This window comes from Corvus kubaryi, unplaced genomic scaffold, assembly GCF_017639235.1.
Source record: "Corvus kubaryi isolate FWS band 111438036 unplaced genomic scaffold, C.kubaryi_AGA036_p1.0 65346, whole genome shotgun sequence".
NCBI classification, from domain to species: Eukaryota; Metazoa; Chordata; class Aves; order Passeriformes; family Corvidae; genus Corvus; species Corvus kubaryi.
In genome coordinates, this window is record NW_024581929.1 from 29,497 (window position 1) to 47,803 (window position 18,307).

An 18,307-nucleotide genomic window follows, 5' to 3' on the forward strand; every position below is an offset into this window, starting at 1 on the left:
ATTCTTTTTGCCTTATTGCTTAAAAGAAAATTGTCCAAACTGACCTCATGCACACCAAATAACTCCTCACTAAATTCCTCAGAACCACTGCTCCCTGAAGAGGTGCATAATGAGCAGGAGCAATTTTCAACTACTTTAGAAAAGTAATCGGTTACAGAATCATCAGAGAAAGGTTTGGGTTGGAAGGGACCCTAAAGATCATCTGCTTCTGACCCCCCTGTCATGGGCAGGGACAACTTCCACTAGAGCAGGTTGCTCAGAGCCCCATCCAGCGTGGCTTTGAACACTGCCAGGGATGGAGCATCCAGAACTTCTCTGGGCAACCTGTGCCAGTGCCTCACCACCCTCACAGAAGTAAAGAACTTCTGATCAGTATCTAATCTAAACCTACCCTCTGTCTAAATCTAATCTAAACCTACCCTCAGACCCTTTGTCCTTTCACTACAGGCCCTTGCAAAAAGCCCTTCTCCAGCTTTTTTTAGGTCTCCTTTAGGTACTGGAAGGTGTTACAAAGTCTCCCCAGAGCCTTCTCTTCTCCAAGCTGAACAACCAGCTCTCCTCACTCCAGCAAGTCCATGTCCTTCTTACACTGGGGATCCCAGAGCTGGATGCAGCACTGCAGGTGGAGTCTCACGAGGGCAGAGCAGAGGGCAGAATCCCCTCCCTCAGCCTGCTGGCCACACTTCCCTGATGCAGCCCAGGATGAGGTTGGTTTGCTGTCCCACCGAAGGCATAGCAAAGCAAGTGCAGGCTGGGGAGCAGGACTGGGCCAAGTTCCCATGGGAATGCTTCCCACATCCTTGCCTTGCTGTAAGTGGAGTACCTGCAGCTCTGGTGGCACTCTCTGGGTGGATGTAGGACTAAGGAGAAGCCCTAGGATAGGGGATAGCCTGTTATTGTGATGGGAAGCTGAAGCATTTACCCAAAACAGCTCCAAGCATTGTCACTACAAAGGATGCTCCTTGGGTTTTTTGAGCAGCCAAGCAGGGGAAATCAGTCTGGGATCTGTCACTCCTGCAGCATCCTGTGAAAGGCAGATGCTGCCTGGTGCAGCCCTGAGATGGTTTTTGTTGGAGCATCCCATTGTGGTCACTATTGTGCTGCTGCTGCAAGGAAAACCTTCCATAGGAAGTACATGGATTGAAGCGGTTCTGCTCAGTGCTGGATTTATTCTGGAACAGCTTTAATAGGGCACCACTGCCCTTCCATTTTCTTCCAAGAAATACTCAGAATTTCCCAGCCTGCTGCACAGATGCTCTGCTCTTCAAGTAGCCATTGCCTGTAATTTTGACCATTGTCTTTCTTGCACCTACATAGAAGTCATTTGTGCAGTTAAAACAACTTAAATGGGAACACGAGGGGTCACTTTAACAACTGCTTGCATAGATGGAGGTGGGAAGAGTGTGGCTAACCTGGCCAGGGGAAGGCTGACCTCTTATCCAGCACACAGGGCTGAGAACTCCCTGCTCTACTCCTCATGTCTCAGATGGAAAGGAGCAAACCACCTCCTCTCAACTGTGTCCAGCACAGGTAGAGTGGTGTTTATAGTGTCCCCCATTAACTAGAGCACATCTACACATTAATTAGCTCTTTGTGCCCAGTTATTCTATTTATAACCTTTATTACATCCCTCTGTCAACAGGACATCTCCCCATCACTGCTGCCTGGGGGTGAGGGCAAAGGTGTCTGGATGGATGCGAAAATGGGAGCCAAGATGGCTCAGCTCATGGCTAGGGCTGAATTTCTGCCACAGAGGTGCTGTGTAACCTTGGAGAATAATAACAACAACAGAAAATAATAAGCCTTTCACACAGGCAAGTTATGAAAAATTGAGCTGCTTCTGAAAGAAAGAAATAGAGAGTAGCTCGAAGGAGAGTTAAAGCGGTCACCTCAGCTGTGACACAGCCCCATGACACCCAAGCTTCCAGCATATTCTTCCAGCATTTCTTCAGTGCCTCTAAAGCATCCTTTCAGTCTATTCCACCTCTGCAGCTGGAGCCAGCCTCACACACTCAAATATCCTGGGAGGGAGCATCCCTGCAATCCAGCCAGCAGCTCCAGCACAGCTGCTCACGCCGGGTTTGCAGCCTGGCCTTGCGAAGGCTGGAGCTTTGCAAGGGCATCACTGGCTGTTGGGGAGGAGAGAAAATCATCTTCTCCCTTCTCATTTCTGACTGCCTGAAATGAGGTCTGGAGACTGAACATCTGCTTAACGTGCCAGTCAGGCAGGGACACGCTCCCTTCGTTTATTGCAGAGCCACAGTCGGTTGCAGAAAGCCGAATTTCCATGTATAGCCTGGAGACACACACATGGCCCTGGCTTCCCAGCCAGAGCCACAGCAGGGCAGGAGAAGGAAAGCAGCAGAAAGAAAAATGTTCTGCTCTAGTCTAGGATGCAGACTAGAGCAGAACACCCACAGAATGTCTGAAACCATCCAGCAGTGTAGGTCCTCCAGTGGCACCTGCAGAGTGGGGTGGCTGCTGCCTGTCCCAGCTGGGGTTAAGCCTCTGCCTTCTGAAATCCAAGCCTGGCATCAGAGGTATGGGGAGATTCATGGATCACAGTGGAAATACAGGAGCAGACAGCACAGCCAAGTTCATTCAGCAGAGCAGAGTGATAAACAGAGAGCAAACAGCCCATTGCATGCTAATTTCCCACGAGGATCAATTAACTGTAGTTAAAAAATATATTTTTAATGCCATAATCTTCAACTGTCACTGGCTGGCTGCAGTCACAAAGTGGAGCCAAAATCCTCAGTCAAAGATGTGGCTTCCTCATTAAAAAAAAACCCATGTTTTTGGCTGCTAATATCAGCACCAGGCAGCCCTGCACCCAACAGAGACACAGGAACCAGCACAGGGGACACTGAGACCAAGTCTAATGCCAAAATGGTGTTATGACATTTTATTAAATAAAATATGCTTATTTAGCCACCTCTAAATAAGGTGGGTGTATTTCCCGCTGTTTGAATCTGTTCAGCTATGGAACAACATCATTGTCAACATCTAGGTGATCATTTAAAGCAGCAGGGAGCTCAGCAACGTTGCTGAAAGCTGGTTTCCATCAGCAGAAATGCACTCCTCTTTGAGCTTCCCAGGAGAGACTTCTATGGTCCCACCTGAATTCCTTCTCTGCCAACAGTGGAGCACCAATCCCAGCTTTCAGAGGACCTGCAACAGGAGGAGGGTGCATTTCAGGAGCTAAACTCTTCATCTCTGGGGTAAATCTCACCTAGTGGTTGGTGGCCCTTTGGAGTGTGTTGCAAACAGTTACAGTTGTCCCAGCCACGCTGCAAAGGCATAAAAGCAGCAACCTCATTTTTAGGAGAGAAAACAAAAATCCAGAAGTGATGTAATTTGCCCAAAAGAGATGAGAAAGTCATTCTCAGGGCAAGGTGGGGAAGGGAAATCCTTCTCCTGGGCTCATGAAGAGAATTTGGGTGTCTGTGCTGACTGCATCCCAGAGAAGCTCTTCCCAGTGCTCATTTTTTGCTTGTTGGTGTCTCCATCACATTTTTGCTCCACCCTGTGCTTTGTTGCACCGGGTCCTGAGTTTATTTGATACGGAAACACTTCCAGCATGCTCTTCCTCAACCTGTGAAGCACTGGTCACAGCTGTGGCATTGTACAAGTACCAGTGGGTAAAGGCTCAGTTAATTTTATTTTGACTGCCTCCACCCTGAAGCTATAGCTCAATATCTTACTGAGTTTCACTCAGGAGCTGAGATTTGGCACCTTGGTCCAGAGGCTCCCTGCACTCACAGGATGCAGCAATAGGTACTCTGCGAATCCCCACATCACCAGGATAAAAGCAGCCGCAACTCAGGACCAACATATTGTAATTAGGCCAGCTGAAGAAGTGATTAGTACCAGGCTGCATCTTGAGGATGACAGTAGCACCACGGTGCTAAATAGAAGTGCTTCTATGTGGTGCCAGTCAGCTCAGAGTGGATCTTGTCTGCTGCCTGTTTACCTTGCTTGAAAGAGAGCTGCAGACAGCGGAGCCATCTTCATCTGTCCCACAGTAAAACCCACAACCCCACAGGTTTGCTGTCACAAAGGGAAACCACAGCTTTGTGTATCCCCAAATCCAGCCAGGAGCCTGTTGGCAGTGGACACCTGCTCTGCCACTGGCTTTACTGCGCCCCATTCCTCACCTACCTCACACACCATGTCTGCAAGCCGGAGGCTGAGGCAAACACCTTGATTCTGGGCTGCTCTGCAGAGCATATGCTGAAAAACCAGTAGGATGGAAGACTGTTGGAGAAACAAAATTAATTTTCTCATATTTGATAAAAGAAACCCAAGAAAGAAGCCATCATTAGAACTGTGCTGCATCTGCCTTGACACTGCAAAGGCAGCTCTCAGAGGAGGTGAGGAGAGGGCAGGACAGAGCAGGTACATGCACAAGAGGAAGAGAAATCACTGTTTTCCACGTTGCAGCCCTTCACAGCCTCTAAAGAAAGTGCCTGGGCTGGCCCCTGGTGGCTGTGGCCTGGGTGATAAATGTGAGCTCCACAGTTTGGTCGGTGCCATTTTAGCACTGTACATCAGTAAAAACGTTTCTTCTTTCTGAAGAATCCATACAACTTTTGCCACTTTAAAAAAAAATACAGAAAAGGCAATATTAACAGGTAAACCTGGGGCAACTTACCTTTAACAACCCTATAGAAAAAAAAATTATAGATATAGAGGGTTTTATATACAAAGCTAGCAGCAACCTTCCATTGTAATACTCCATTCCTCTCCCCTTGTGACGTTGGTATGAGATTGAGGAAATGTTTTTCTAATATGCCTAAATATATAATTATCATAAATATATTATAATTTAAACATTAAAAAAGCATCTGCCTAACCTCACATGCTTAAATAACAACAACATATTATTATTATACATTTTAGTACACACATATATAATTACATATAATTCACAATAATATATTTACAATAAATATATGTATATATTACACTGATTTTTTAATGCCTGGGTGCAGTGGCAAGAGAGGGAGCCTGTGCATGTGGCAGAGCCTCTGCTCCCTTCAGACAGGGAATGTGGTGGCACTCCTGTTTTACAGGGAGCAGGGCTACGGATGTGCAGAGAGGGGCAGGGCGGTGCAGCAGGGGAGAGAGGAGGCTTTATGGCAAGGATGGAATTATGCCTCTCTGGTTTGCAGAGAGAGCACACAAGTCACCGTGACACGGAATTTGAGCAACCCAGGTTTCCCTGTACTGGGGACACAGGCTCGCTGTGTTCCTTCCATGCTGGGAGCACATTCCCTGCCGGCACACCAGCAGGGCAGCAGGAAGGCCAGGGCAGCCTCAGGAGCAACGTGCCAAGGCCGACGGCACCCTGGTGTTAGCCCTGTATCTTACAGGATCTCTGGGGCTCAGGTGAGGCAGAGCAGGGGCACAGTTCAGTGCCAGCAGCAGCAGTGGAGCCAGGGCAGCTTCTCCTCGGCACGGCAGGAGCAGATGTGTTCCTACGGAGCTGCTATGGCGCGGCTCCGTGATGCTCCTGGGTGCACTATAACCCTCGTGTGCACCCACAGCCAGGGCTTTCACATTAAAGAGAGTGGCTGCTGCACGGTGTGCTCTTCCAGCAATATCCAGGATGGCTTTAAAGTAGCCTGTGTGCTGTTGTGAACTTGAATGCTACCCTATTAGTGTTCATTAATTTATTGAATAAACACCAGCGAGGTTAGATGCTGTCTGTGGCTTTGGCTTCTCTTTTCCACAGCATTCAAAGCAATTACTTTCATGAAAGCAAATGATCCATTTAGCTGGAGAACCTATAAGGCAGAAATGAGATCAGATTCCTGAACAGATGTGCCCTCCTCTAGAGGGATTCGGTGTCTGCGAGGCTTCAAGCTGACACCAGGCAGAAAACACCTCTTAACTCCCCTACGTTTGAGCTGCACAGCAGAACTGGAGGTTTTATCAAAGAGCCAGTTCCACACTTCAGAACAAGGGCAAGCACCATAATTTTAAAGCATTTCATGTCCCAAGGAAGGGGAGGGAGGAAGGATGTCTTTCTCTTGGGGATGGGGAGGGCATCACCATAAAAGCCCCTAACCCCGATCCACTAAATGAGTCCCTCCTCCTCAACAGTGCACAGAAAAACGCTTTCGCTCATTTTCTGCACACACAGACCTGAAGAGGGGGCTGGAGGGAGCCCACAGCTCCTGCGTGTCCGCACACTGTGCAACGCTTTCCTTCGGCTGGTGCTGTGTTGTCTCAGGAAACACCTGAGCTCCCCACCCAGCTCAGTTCCAGTCCAGTCAGAAGCAAGTGACAACTCCCTTGTGTCAGTTCAGCGACTGCTCCGAGAGCCAGCAGCACACCACGGCTCAGGTCATGCCCTGGGAACATGGCAAAACCCTCCTGGAACCATGGACCTCAACCATGCCACGAAGACAGTGCATCCATCCACAGCAGGATCCCTCAAACCAACACCTGGGACTGCTCCTGTTGTTCGCATCTGCCTGGTGAAGTCCCAGCGTACACCCTGTCCTCCGGGGAGAGCAGTGCTGGCATCAGCCTGGCACCCCGTGCTCCAAACACTGCCCACATCCCCAGGACCTGCTAAAGAAGTCTCCCCTCCTCTGAGCATCTTCCCTGGCCCACGCCCTCAGCCCCAGCGAGGTGCAGATGGGCAGGAGGTACAAAGGAAAAGCCATCATCGACAGCCCCTCTGGGCAAAGCACGTCAGCAAGGCAGCACACGGAGCTTGTGCCGCTCCTGCCAGCTCCCTGCCCTGCTCCACAGCCGAGCCAAAGCCCGAGGTCCCAGGGATCCGCACGGCCGAGCCTGGCAGCTCTCCCGTGCCCCGAATTAGCCGGCACCGGGGCCGCTTGAAGCGGCTCCAGCCGTCAGATGTAGGGACACGCAGCCCCTCCGCGGTAACCGGTCCTGGGGCCGCTTCCAGCTGGGACGCCTCTCCTGCCATCCCCGATTCGTGCTCGCGCTCCTCACGGCCGGCATCCGTGCCCATGTGTTCACCTGGCAGCATTCCCAGCCTCGGGCTGCCTGACAGGGCCTCAGCTGCCAGGTAGTGATGCACTGGGAGAGGGAGGCCTGGGCAGGACTGTAAATACTGTTCCTTCAGCCTTCCTGCTCCTCCAGCACACGGAAAAGAAAGGAACCTCTCTCACCTGATGATGACTGCAGTGTTGTCTCAGCCTCTCCTCAAAGCAGCCACAAGATGAAGGCAGAAGGGGGAATATACCCCTCACCAACTCAACAGATGCTGAGGAAAACTAAAGTACCTGAAATCACATAGTCTCTTGCAAATCAAGGTTGGCAGGAGTGGAGATCAACTGTTCAGGAGCAAAGAGTGATGGGGGCAAACCCAAGGATCAGCATTTATCACCGAGGCACGTGGGATTAGCTCTCACTCACTCTGGGATGTATAGGCCACAGACATTTTCCAGCTGGCTTGTGCTTGGGATGCTTCCATGAAACAGCACATGCACGGAACACAGCGAGGTGGTGAGGGTAGCTCCTCCCAAGGGAGCGGGGCGAGAACGTTCAATCCTGACACCACCAGGAGACACAAGTGGTTTCCAGAGCTGTAGGGATTTTTTTTCTTTCTTTTTCAGGATTTAAAATTTTTTTTTCTTTTTTACTTCTTAAATTTTTGTGACATCACAGGAGCTTTCAGTATCATAAAGCACCCCTGCTGCTAGAGGCCCTGCTGTGTGTAATAGCCTGCCTGCAGGAGGAGATGAGGGGGATGCTGCTGGCAGGGGACAGTACAGCAGAGAATGTGAGCACACGTCTCAAACCATGAGCTACATATAAGCCTACAAATGTGTTCTCAAGAGAGATGGGCAAAAAAATCCAGGCTTATTTCCTCGTGAAGAGCAACTATGACATTGACTTGGAGAGCACACACCCCCTGCCTTTGACCCCAACCTCATCTTCTGTGGGATTTTATCCGTGTCCTGATCTTTGGTGTTACTGCTGCAGAGGGGCAGTAAGGCTCACCATCAAGGAAAAAGCAGAAAGCTTCAGCCTAGGTGCGCTGCAACGGAGAGAATTCCTGAGCCTCAGCATTTTGCAGCCATTTCTCAGAATCAGACAATTGTCTTCATTTAAAAATAATAAAATCTTGTATGTTTATTTAGTTGTGATCATGTAACAGCTAATATTCCCAGGAAGGCAATCAAAAAGGCAGCTTCCATTAAGATCAGCCTATGCAGTCCTAACAATCCCTTTTTAACACTACTATTGATAGATGTAAAGCTTTTTTCACACTGAGCTATTTTTTGACATTGTATTACCAAGGTCAAAAGATCAAAGCCTCCTCACGGATTAAAAGAAAAAAATACATAAACAGTGGCTTTTTGTTCAGCAAAATACTTGTCTGTTTAGAGGCCAACCTGCCACAAACAAGTCTGCAACATCCACTTCGTGCAAGAACATCTCACCACTGAGGATGATTCATTTTACATGGGAGTAAGACACAAGTAAAAGCTGAGCAAAGACCTCCCCAATATCATCCTGATCTGGACCAGGGAAAAAAAGAGCCCAACAACTATCCTGACACTAGAATTCCTCCTCTTCATTCCAGCCTTTGAAACCAAGTTATACAAGAAGTGTTACTAAGTTCTTATTCCTATGAAGGCCAAGAAAAGTAGTGTGTTTGTTTGTCAGAGTAAGAAATGAAATTGCAGTGAACAAAATATTTGACCAGAACACTGCCTGTACTTTATTAAACCATGAAATTTAAAATTAAGCTCCAGAAGATACATGGAAGTAACCCATCACAGGGTCCCAAGGGAGGCAGGTGTGGCAAGAAAAGCTGGTATTGGAATGGTAGCACGGGCATGAGTTTGGATTAAGTGTGCTGTGAGACTGAACCTAAACTGTGCACTGCAAGGGAAAATGGGTGTTCCTCTCCTCCTGCCTGCTCCAGAGCAAGCAGATATGCAGAGTCCAATTCTGGCTAATTGACCAGAAGCAGTGGCACAGGGAGTATGGATGTGAGTGAGACTCACTGGTTTCAGTCACATCAGAAAGTGTAATCTGGTCCCTGGATTAGGATCACCTAATAGCTACTGCCAGGTGGGATAAAGGGCTGGAGATACACGGCCCAGAGATATATAGGTACACTAGTATTAGTTACTTTATATTCAGCAAGTTGCTTTCCTAAATAAAATCTGAAATGCTGGGTTTAAGCTCCATGTTAGCCAAGCTCTCAAGAACTGCCAGTTGAATTTGATAAAGCCACACAAGAGGGACTGATCTTGTGTCTGAAATTATTTTCCACTACATTAATTTTTGGCTCTGGTAAGCCAGTTGGGGTTTTGTGTTGCTAATACAAAGCAATCAACTTAAAATAAGGGTTTGTACTTACTTTGGGGGAAATGGCAGGTAAACACAGCTGTTAACATACAAATATAAAACAGAGACCTAAAACCCAGCTTATCACATACATATTATAAAGGACTTCACCAAAATAATTCAGAAATTGAGCTGTGGACATACATCAAACAATGTCTTAAAGAGATGTTCAGCTTCTGAATAAGACTAACAAGGAGCCACCTCAAATCCACCCCTCCACTCAGTGCAGTTAAACTGCTCCACAGAAGTACATCCATAGGACCACAGCTTGTTTCTAGTATTCAAAATCTCAGCTGTGCCTGAATTGACCAGGAAACAGCAATTGGTATGGGGGGAAAAAAGAGGTAAACTATTTTAGAAACAGAAGTTTCTTGGCATTGATACAGACACAGACAGCTAATCACTAACAGGATTCATGGGGCACCTCTAGGACCACAGATTTCAAAAGGGCCAAGTTTATCCCTAAGCTGCAGGTATAGCACTGCACATAAATGTTGTCATCTGCTCAGACTCCTGATCCCTTCATCCTCCCTTAGGATTTCCTCTGCCTTGAACAGTTTAACTGCTTTGTCAGTAAAACTGGGATATTCTTCCCTCCAGTTCTCTCAAAGAGAAACAACTCACTATTTCATTTGAGAATCAGAATCTCTAGATTTTGTTTCCTAATATACCTAAAAAAGAAAAAAAAAAAAATGAAGTTCCTTATCAATACTTCAATTCCAGGTTATTAAGCAAAAACCACCCAAATCTACCCAACCCAATCACATTTTTGTGTAGGTGCTTGCAGCACTGTTGACTGATATGTGAAACAGAATTCTGAAGTACAGGACAAAACAAGTAGTTAATTATATTGAAAAGCACTGATAGCAAGTTTAACAGGATTGTTATCAAGTAGACAGAAGTGACATCTTAAGTCAGTTAAGTCTCAGTTGCTCACCTTTTACATTTCTGTTGTTCTGGATGCTCCAAGACAGGTCTTCCTTAATTTTCAGTTGATAACTATGAACTGCTTGGCATCAAAAGGATGTGATCACATTTTGTCTAGCATTAGTCTTGCCTCTGACAAGCTACTCCATTTAAATAGACTTTACTTCACACAACCCTGGCAGACAGCATTCATTACCAAAGCCGAGCAAGTTATGAATAATGTGATTTATTCCATAATTTTTGGCTCTCTGTTCAAGATACCAAAGCAGATAATGTATCTCTATTAATCCTCTTTGGAAATCTTCAGACAAATTCACTCGTGTTTAGAGCTCACTCAAAACCTCTTGAAAGAAGTTAGCAGCGAATAAGCTCTGCAGGAGCCTTAGCATGGAGGTGTAATCTGTTCACCGCCTACGTATTTTCTGTGGAACTCATTTCATTATCTGCAAGAGCTATCAAGAACTACAGCACATAACTCGTTTCCAGACTGGTCTGCCAGAACCCTTAAACAAATTTCAGGGGGAAAAATTAAAACCAAGTTTTCACAGGGTGTAATTTCAGCAGTAAATTTCTTCATGTGTACTTTCATCAGCAATTGTGGGAGAATATAAAAACCCAGTAAGTTTTAAATGTGTGATCCTGCCCAAGTACTGCTTCTGTGAAGAATTGTAACAAAAATGGTACAAAAGTGTCTTTTAGATTGGAGTGTACAAACTGAAACCAATCACAAGTGGACTAAGCTCTCAAAAATGCTAGAGGGTGTGACTGAAACAGAAAGGTAGTCAACCAAAAATGGGAACAGCTACAAACCAAGAAACTAACAGAGTGGAAAAGGGTTAAAAAAAAAAAAAACAAAAAAAAACCAAACACAACAAAAAATGCCCAAGAGAAATAAAACCCCCAAACAGAAAAACCCAAACCACTACACCCCACCACTTATACCATACTAAAACCCCATGAAATTCAGAAATGCTTCCAAATTCAGCACTAAATCAAGTAAGAAAGGAATTGAAATGACAACAAATTGCTGCTTCTTAGCACTGCAGCTCAGAGAGCTCAGTTCAGCTCCAGACTCTACCTGGTACTATACTCACCAAATCTGCTTTCCTGTGGAGCAGACAAGTTTTACACCCTTAAAAGAACCTCACATACACACTAGTTCAGCCAAGTCAGTATCCCCAGTGTTTCCTAGATCTGCTCCAAGGAATTAGGCCATGCATTGAAGAGAAAAAGGGGAGGGAAAGCTGATCACTTTTTAATCAGTATAACCCATGTGTAATATTTAAAAATCAAGACTAAAAACAGGCATCATTTAATGTATTTTAATAGCAAACTTACAGGAACAGCACAGAAGACAGACAACATTAAAAACATGTACTTGCATGTAGGACAACTCAGTTAGAAAAGTATAGTGAATGGATGGAATCTACTGTATGATAAAAATGCTACAAACACCATTTAGTTGCCATTGATAAGAAATTTACTTGTTTAAAAAAATCCAAATGCTGGCATTGTCCAGAAAAATTTGACAGGTTTATTTATAATTTTTTTTATAAAGTTGTTTTGGTGAAGAAGTTTCAACAATTCATTTTTTTATTTTTTTGACCACATTGATTGTTTTTATGTCCCCTTGTTTATATTAAAAATCCACACACAAATGAAAATGGAAAGAAAACTTGCCAATACCCAATTCTGTCCCCTATTTTTCCACTTGCAACCATATACTTAAGGTACCTTTTAACCCCATGGAAAAAATATCTAACGTTCATTACTACCAATAACAGGAAGAAGATTTTGCTTCGAGAATGACAAACCCATCGTGGTGAGGTTTAGGCACGCTCCCCACGTATGCGGCGTGCTAGCTGGATATCTTTTGGCATGATTGTGACACGTTTGGCATGGATAGCACACAGGTTGGTGTCTTCAAACAGGCCAACCAAGTAGGCTTCACTTGCCTCCTAGTGTGGAAGAAAAGAGGTAAGAACATTTTCACTCTCTGAGCAGCAGGAAAAAAAAGAATCGTAGTTAAGAATTAAAAGTACAGTGTAACATGGCATTAAGTTGAGGTTTTGATCTTTATTACTTGCAAACACCAAAAGTTTTAGATTTTCAGAAACGAGAATCTTCCATTTTCTTATAAAGCACCAAAACGATAATCTGTGTCTAAAGTAGTGTACTGCTGCCATTTGGTAAGGACATCCTCCAGAACACAATGGAACATATAATATTCCCATGGGACTCTCACAAGATAGGAAGAGGTTAAATTATCAGAAGGTTAGTTTGTTTAGGAAATTCTCTTTTCAAAGGCTAGGTTACACTGTTTGAGGCACTTGTCTGCTGCCTCTTCCAGAGTAAGAGTTACTGAGCATCAGGTGAAATTGGCAGGTGCCAGGGAAAAGAAGAGCGGGTATTCCTTCCCAACACACAGCTCAGGCACACAGCTCCTTCCACAGATACTGAAGAGGTGGCTTAACTCAAAAGCCAAAAATTAGCAGAAAAAAAATATACTGAGAAGTATTAGAAATAAGAGAACTCCTTTAGTTCAGGAACTCCTTGAACCATCAAAACCAGGACATCAGGGAATCACCATTAGACACATGTCCTGTTCCTGTACATCTGGGGACACAGCACAGGCCCTCACTATCACAGAAGCTTCTCACACCTGTGAGAATCAGGGGTCAGCACCTGGGAGCACAAAAGCAGTGCTGACCACAGTGGTTTTCCCTGTTACTGAGCACCTGCAGACAGGATTCTGAGTTAGACAGATGCTCAGCTGGAACTAAATGTTCTCCTGACTCATGTTAAGTTAGCTGCTGCTGAGCCCAGCACAGCAATGGTAACTGTTTACACACTTTTGGGCTGACATGGAATTCTAACACCTATCAATCTCCTAGGAAGCATCTTTGCATGCCAGTATTGGACACAGCAACACCTGGGCTGAGAAGGTGGGAATGATGGGGCTCAACTATAGAAAGGAGGTTGAGGTCACCCTTCCTACAATACACACAAGAGAAGAACTTGTGTGAACCCCTTCATTGCCAGGAACTCCAAGAATCAACTCACTAGATTCAAAGATCCCATTTAAAAACAAAAGATTATCCAATATGAAGAAAGAAGGATATTTACTACAGCAGATGAGGACTGTAGTAATTTCATACACAGTAGGTTATGAGAACCCCTAACAAAGTTTTGCCAAATCACTACGTGAAAAGTTAAGACACTTCACCAAATATCCCTGCTGGCGCAAACAACACAGTACCCAAGGGGTTAAGAATTTTGGGGGTTTCTTAATTTTACTTTTTTAGGTTTTTGTTTTTTCAAATATGCAAGCAGAACACACTAGGAGCTGTCATCAAGTTCTGTACCAACAACTCCTTAATGCAAAACCAGGAACATTCAAACCAGGAGCCTTGGGAAAGTGTATTACCTGCTAAATTTTAATAGGCAGTTCTAGATAAAGAGACACACAGATAAACCTCAGGATTTAAGAACTGCCATGCAGTATAACTAAAAGCAAAATCAGCAACTCTGCAAACACACACAGCCACCTCTTGAAGCTAAGCATATGCCCAAGTTTATGGGCTCTCATGGCAAACGTCTTGGCCCTTTATCAACTGAAGTCATTAACTAGAAAGAGACCATTTTGCCTGCATGTCAGACAGACTACAATTACAGATAGGTCTTTACTGTTCTTTTAGCTGTTGAGAGATTGTTCCAGAACCTATCTTTAATCAGGAGTGTCTTTTATCATGAGAGGGAGATGTTCCCATGATAAGAACCGAATCTTGTGGGGGGTCCTAACTTAGATTCAGGAATTTGGACCAGAAAGAGCAATTAATATTTTACTCTCTGTGTCCTCTAAATAAGTTATGTAACTAATATATTAAAAACTGTGTTTAGCATCAACTACATCCTAGGAAAGCAGCTATCTCCCTAACTGTGTTTAGATGTGGCTTACTGAGCTGTTTTCCTTTAAAGAGCATTCGAAGACACTGAGACCTCCATTAGGACACCCCACAACCAGCTTTATACGATGCTTCCCTCTCCAATTGCAGAGCTTCCAAAGGCAGGGCCTCCAGCAGAGCTCAAGGGCGGAGGAAACATGTTTTCCTTAAGCCTCTTAACAAGATGCGCTGTTCTAACTAATTGAGGGGCTATTTAGAAAAAAACAAAACCAAAGCAGCCCCCACAAAAACACACTTAGAGGCTCTGTAAGGAGCTGTTTTATCCTGTAGTACCCACAGGCATTCCCAGGTCCTCCGCGGGCAAGCCCAGGCTGAGGTGCGCATCCCTCCCGACCCGCGCGGGCCACGCCCACCGCGGCCGCCCCACCAATCAGAGGGAGCCCAAACTAACCCTGGAAACAGCCTGGCCAATGGGGGCGCGGGGCGGAGTCCCCCCGCCCCGCTCCAGGGAATCCCGGCTGCGGGGGCACTTCCAGCCTGCCCCGGCAGGGCTCACCTGCAAAGCACCGATGGCAGCGCTCTGGAAGCGCAGATCTGTCTTGAAGTCCTGAGCAATTTCACGCACCAGACGCTGGAAGGGGAGTTTGCGGATCAAAAGTTCGGTGGACTTTTGATAGCGCCTGATTTCACGCAGGGCCACAGTACCCGGCCTATTAAGATAAAATAATAACAATAATAAAAATAATTAGTATTTAAAACATCTTCTGCATCACCTTAAAAATAGGGGTTCATCCTCCAGACTAAACCAAGCACCATACACTTCTGTTTTTCCTAGGAGAGTTCCACATTTACAATCCAAAATCAGGTCTGCTGTGGCAAAGGGTCACTGTCTTCTCACCACCAAGCTGTGCCAGCTTCCACTGGCTTCACCAGGGATCCCTCAGGCAGACTCCCCAGGCCCGACTTCACCAAGGGAAGAGTTGGCCAACGGGTGCTGTCCACCTGACACCAACACAGCTCAGTGCAGACGTGACAAGCCACAAAGCTGTCCCAAGTTCAGCCGTACCACAGGCACCCTCCCAGCGAGGGGCCTGACAGCAATCCTGATTTTAAGGGAAAACTGGTTCTTCTTCCCTACTGTCAGCATTCACAGAACTAGCATAATTTATATTCTCTGTTATATTGTCAGTCAAAAGTATCCAGTGTATTTCCTCATGTTAGTTTTGGTGTCAGAATAACAAATTCAGATTAGCAACATATGTTTGCAAACATGATGTCCGTCTGTGAAATTAATGTATTTATTTCTGTGGAACCTTTGTCTTTTCCTGCTCCAGCTTTATTACTTTTGTTCCAATTGATTTATTCTGCCTCACACCTAGAACAAGAGACAGAGTCACAGAGTGGGTCAGGTTGGAAAGAACCACAGTGGGTCATCTGGCCCAACCTCCCTGCTCAAGCAGGGTCATCCTAGAGCTGGTGTCTTAGGATTGTGTCCAGATGGCTTTTGGATATCTCCAAGGAAAGAGATTCCACAACCACTCTGGGCAATCTGTTGCAATGCTCAGTCACCTTCACATTAAAGTTCTTCCTCATGTTCAGGTGGATTTTCCCATGCCTCAGTTGCTGCCCATTGCCTTTTGTTCTGTTGCTTGGCACCACTGAGAAGAGCCTGGCTCCATCCTCTTCAGACTCCTCAACACATTAATAAATCCTCTCGGACTTTTAGATTAAGTTCCCTATTTGAAACCCACTTTTTCCCAATCCACATTTTCCCCAAGGAATACCTACACCTAGCCCAAAACCATCCTCCAAGCAGAAGCATGGAGGCTGCACGGAGGCAGGACTGGAAGAGGTCAGGACTCGGGGGCTGTGTGACAGCTCTGCTGCCGACTCCGCTCCGGCTCGGGTGCCCCAAGGCCGCGTTTCGGGACAGGCGATGCGGGAGCCCCGGCGCATCCGCGGGTGCGCGGCTCCCTCTCGCGGCGGCTCCGCGCCCTGCAGGGCCCCGCGCCCGCCCAGCGCCGCGGCCGGATCCAGCCCCGCGAGTGGAGCACGGAACGCGCCGGTAACAATAAACTTGGCGGCGGCGCAGCCCTGCTGCGGCCTCTAGATAACCGCGGGTACAAAATTACAAAAATTTAAAAGAACCGCCGAGCCGCGTCCGCCGCGGGGGGAGGGGTGTCGATTTTGGAGGCACCAGCACCGGAACGCCCGGAAAGGGGCTGATGGCAAACGCCGGGGGACGGTGCCGCCCTGGGAATTTCTGGTGATTTTTGCGGCTGGCAGGAACCCGCGCCTGTTAATTTTTTTGTTGTTGTTGTTGTTATTTTGGCGGCAGGCGGGCGGCCGCGGGAAGCGGAGCGCGGAGGAAGCGTGGCGGAGGCGGGGAGAAGCGCCCCCCGCCCTATCGGTCCCGCGGGGTGGGGGGGAGAAGGAGGGATTTTGGGGGGGGGGAGGTTTCCCGGTACCGCCCCGCGGCCGCCTCTGCGCGGCGCTGCGTTACCTGTAGCGGTGCGGCTTCTTCACCCCGCCAGTGGAGGGCGCGCTCTTGCGGGCGGCTTTGGTGGCGAGCTGCTTGCGGGGCGCCTTGCCGCCGGTGGACTTGCGGGCGGTCTGCTTGGTACGGGCCATGCTCCTGCCGACGTCGCTGCCTTACACCTGCCGGGGGGGAACGTGGGCAGACAGGGCAAGGGGAAGGTGGTCGCCCCTCTCGGCGTGCGCCCCCCCGCGGCACTTGCCCCGGGGTGGGCGGCAGCGCGGCCCCCGTCCCGCGCAACGCGTCCCTGCCCCGCCAGCCCCGAGCGCCGAGCCCGCGGCGGCCGAACGCCTCCGACGGCCAGGCGGGCATTAAGAAAAAAAAAAAAGAACAACCCACACCAAAAAAGGAAAAAAATTAAATTAGAAATTAAACGCCTTCCGATCGCGGAATATTAAAATACAGCTTTTTTTGCCCACGAATTCAATATCAAAGCGGCGGCGGCTGAAGCCGAGCGAGCCGCACGGCAGCAGGCGCGGAGAGGCGGCTGTCGCCTCCCCCCGCCGGCCGCCCGTCACCTGCCAAGTGTTTGCAAATACCGCCCGGCAAACATCGGGGGGCTGGCACCGACCCGCCGCTCCCACCCGCCGGAAAACCTCCTCCGAAACTGCGGAGCGGGGGAGATCGGAGCGGCAACCCCCGCCGGCCCTCCCCGGGGCTGCCCGGCGCTCGCCGCCGCCCGCCTGCGCTCTCCGACCCGCCGGCAACCGCAGGCAACCCGGCGTTTATCGTGCGAAAAGGAAAGGGGCCGGATAAAGTGCAAGAAAGCAACAAACTTTTTTTGGGGGGGTTGTTTTTTGGGTGCCGTCTTTCTCTTTCTGTGTAACTGCTTCCCCAAGAGCTGCCTCGCTCCCAAGCGCCTCTCACAGGCAAACTCAGCTCCCAGAGCCAGAACAAAATGGAAACAATCACGAAACGCAGCCCTAGTCCTTTTGCAAAGGAGGAAAAAATAAAATGCAAAAAATAACGCCAAAAATATCGCCAGGCACTCCAAACCATGCGGGTGCAGATGCAGGGGGAGGCAGCGGAAAAGTTTGTACTCGAAAACCAAAAAATTGCGTTGCGTTTGGGTCGTTCCTTCGGCGAATTTCTTTCCCTTTTTATTGTTTTTTATGCAATAGGAAAAAAAATATGGTCGGTGACCAGAGAAAAGAGACAAGATGGTGAAGCTGAGCAACAACTGTGGGGAGCAGGGGAAGGAAGGCAGGAGAGTTACCCTGGGCTGGCGAGCGGCTCCTCTTTGCGACCGCTTCCCGGCCCCGATCCGGGGGATGTCGGGCTGAGGAGGCAGCTAAGGGGCTGGGGAGGCCGCTGGTGGGGGTCTGGAGCGGGGGCGAGGGGAGCAGAGGGGGGCAACGACCGCGCGAAGCGGGGCCGGGGGTGCCGGCGGAGGGAGCCGCTCCGGCTGCGCCGGGAAGGCGGCGCGGCCAAGGGGAACCCGAGCTACCGCCGCCTCCCGAGCGCCCCAAAAGTTTGTGGGGAGGGTCGGGGGGCAGCGGCGGGGGGTGTCGGGGCGCGGGGGGCGGCGGGCGCGGCGCCAGACTTACCCCGTCCGCTGGGCGAGCGCGGCTGCCGTGCGGGAGGGAGGGAGGGA

The 18,307-nt window shown here is 48.2% G+C and overlaps 1 protein-coding gene across 2 annotated transcripts; it reads right to left on the reverse strand.

Moving 5' to 3' along the window:
* Positions 1–11,580: 11,580 nt before the first annotated feature.
* LOC121673303 (histone H3.3A) lies at positions 11,581–18,307 on the reverse strand. Of its 2 annotated transcripts, none has more exons than XM_042046499.1 (4): positions 18,261–18,307; positions 16,681–16,835; positions 14,734–14,887; positions 11,581–12,230 (listed from the first exon to the last, which is right to left on the reverse strand). In XM_042046499.1, exons 2-4 carry the CDS (start codon positions 16,806–16,808, stop codon positions 12,102–12,104), a joined length of 411 nt encoding a protein of 136 aa, XP_041902433.1. In that variant the 5' UTR covers positions 16,809–16,835; positions 18,261–18,307; the 3' UTR covers positions 11,581–12,101. The 2 variants fall into 2 exon arrangements, with proteins under 2 accessions (XP_041902433.1, XP_041902432.1); XM_042046498.1 differs by lacking the exon at positions 18,261–18,307 and adding an exon at positions 17,930–17,948.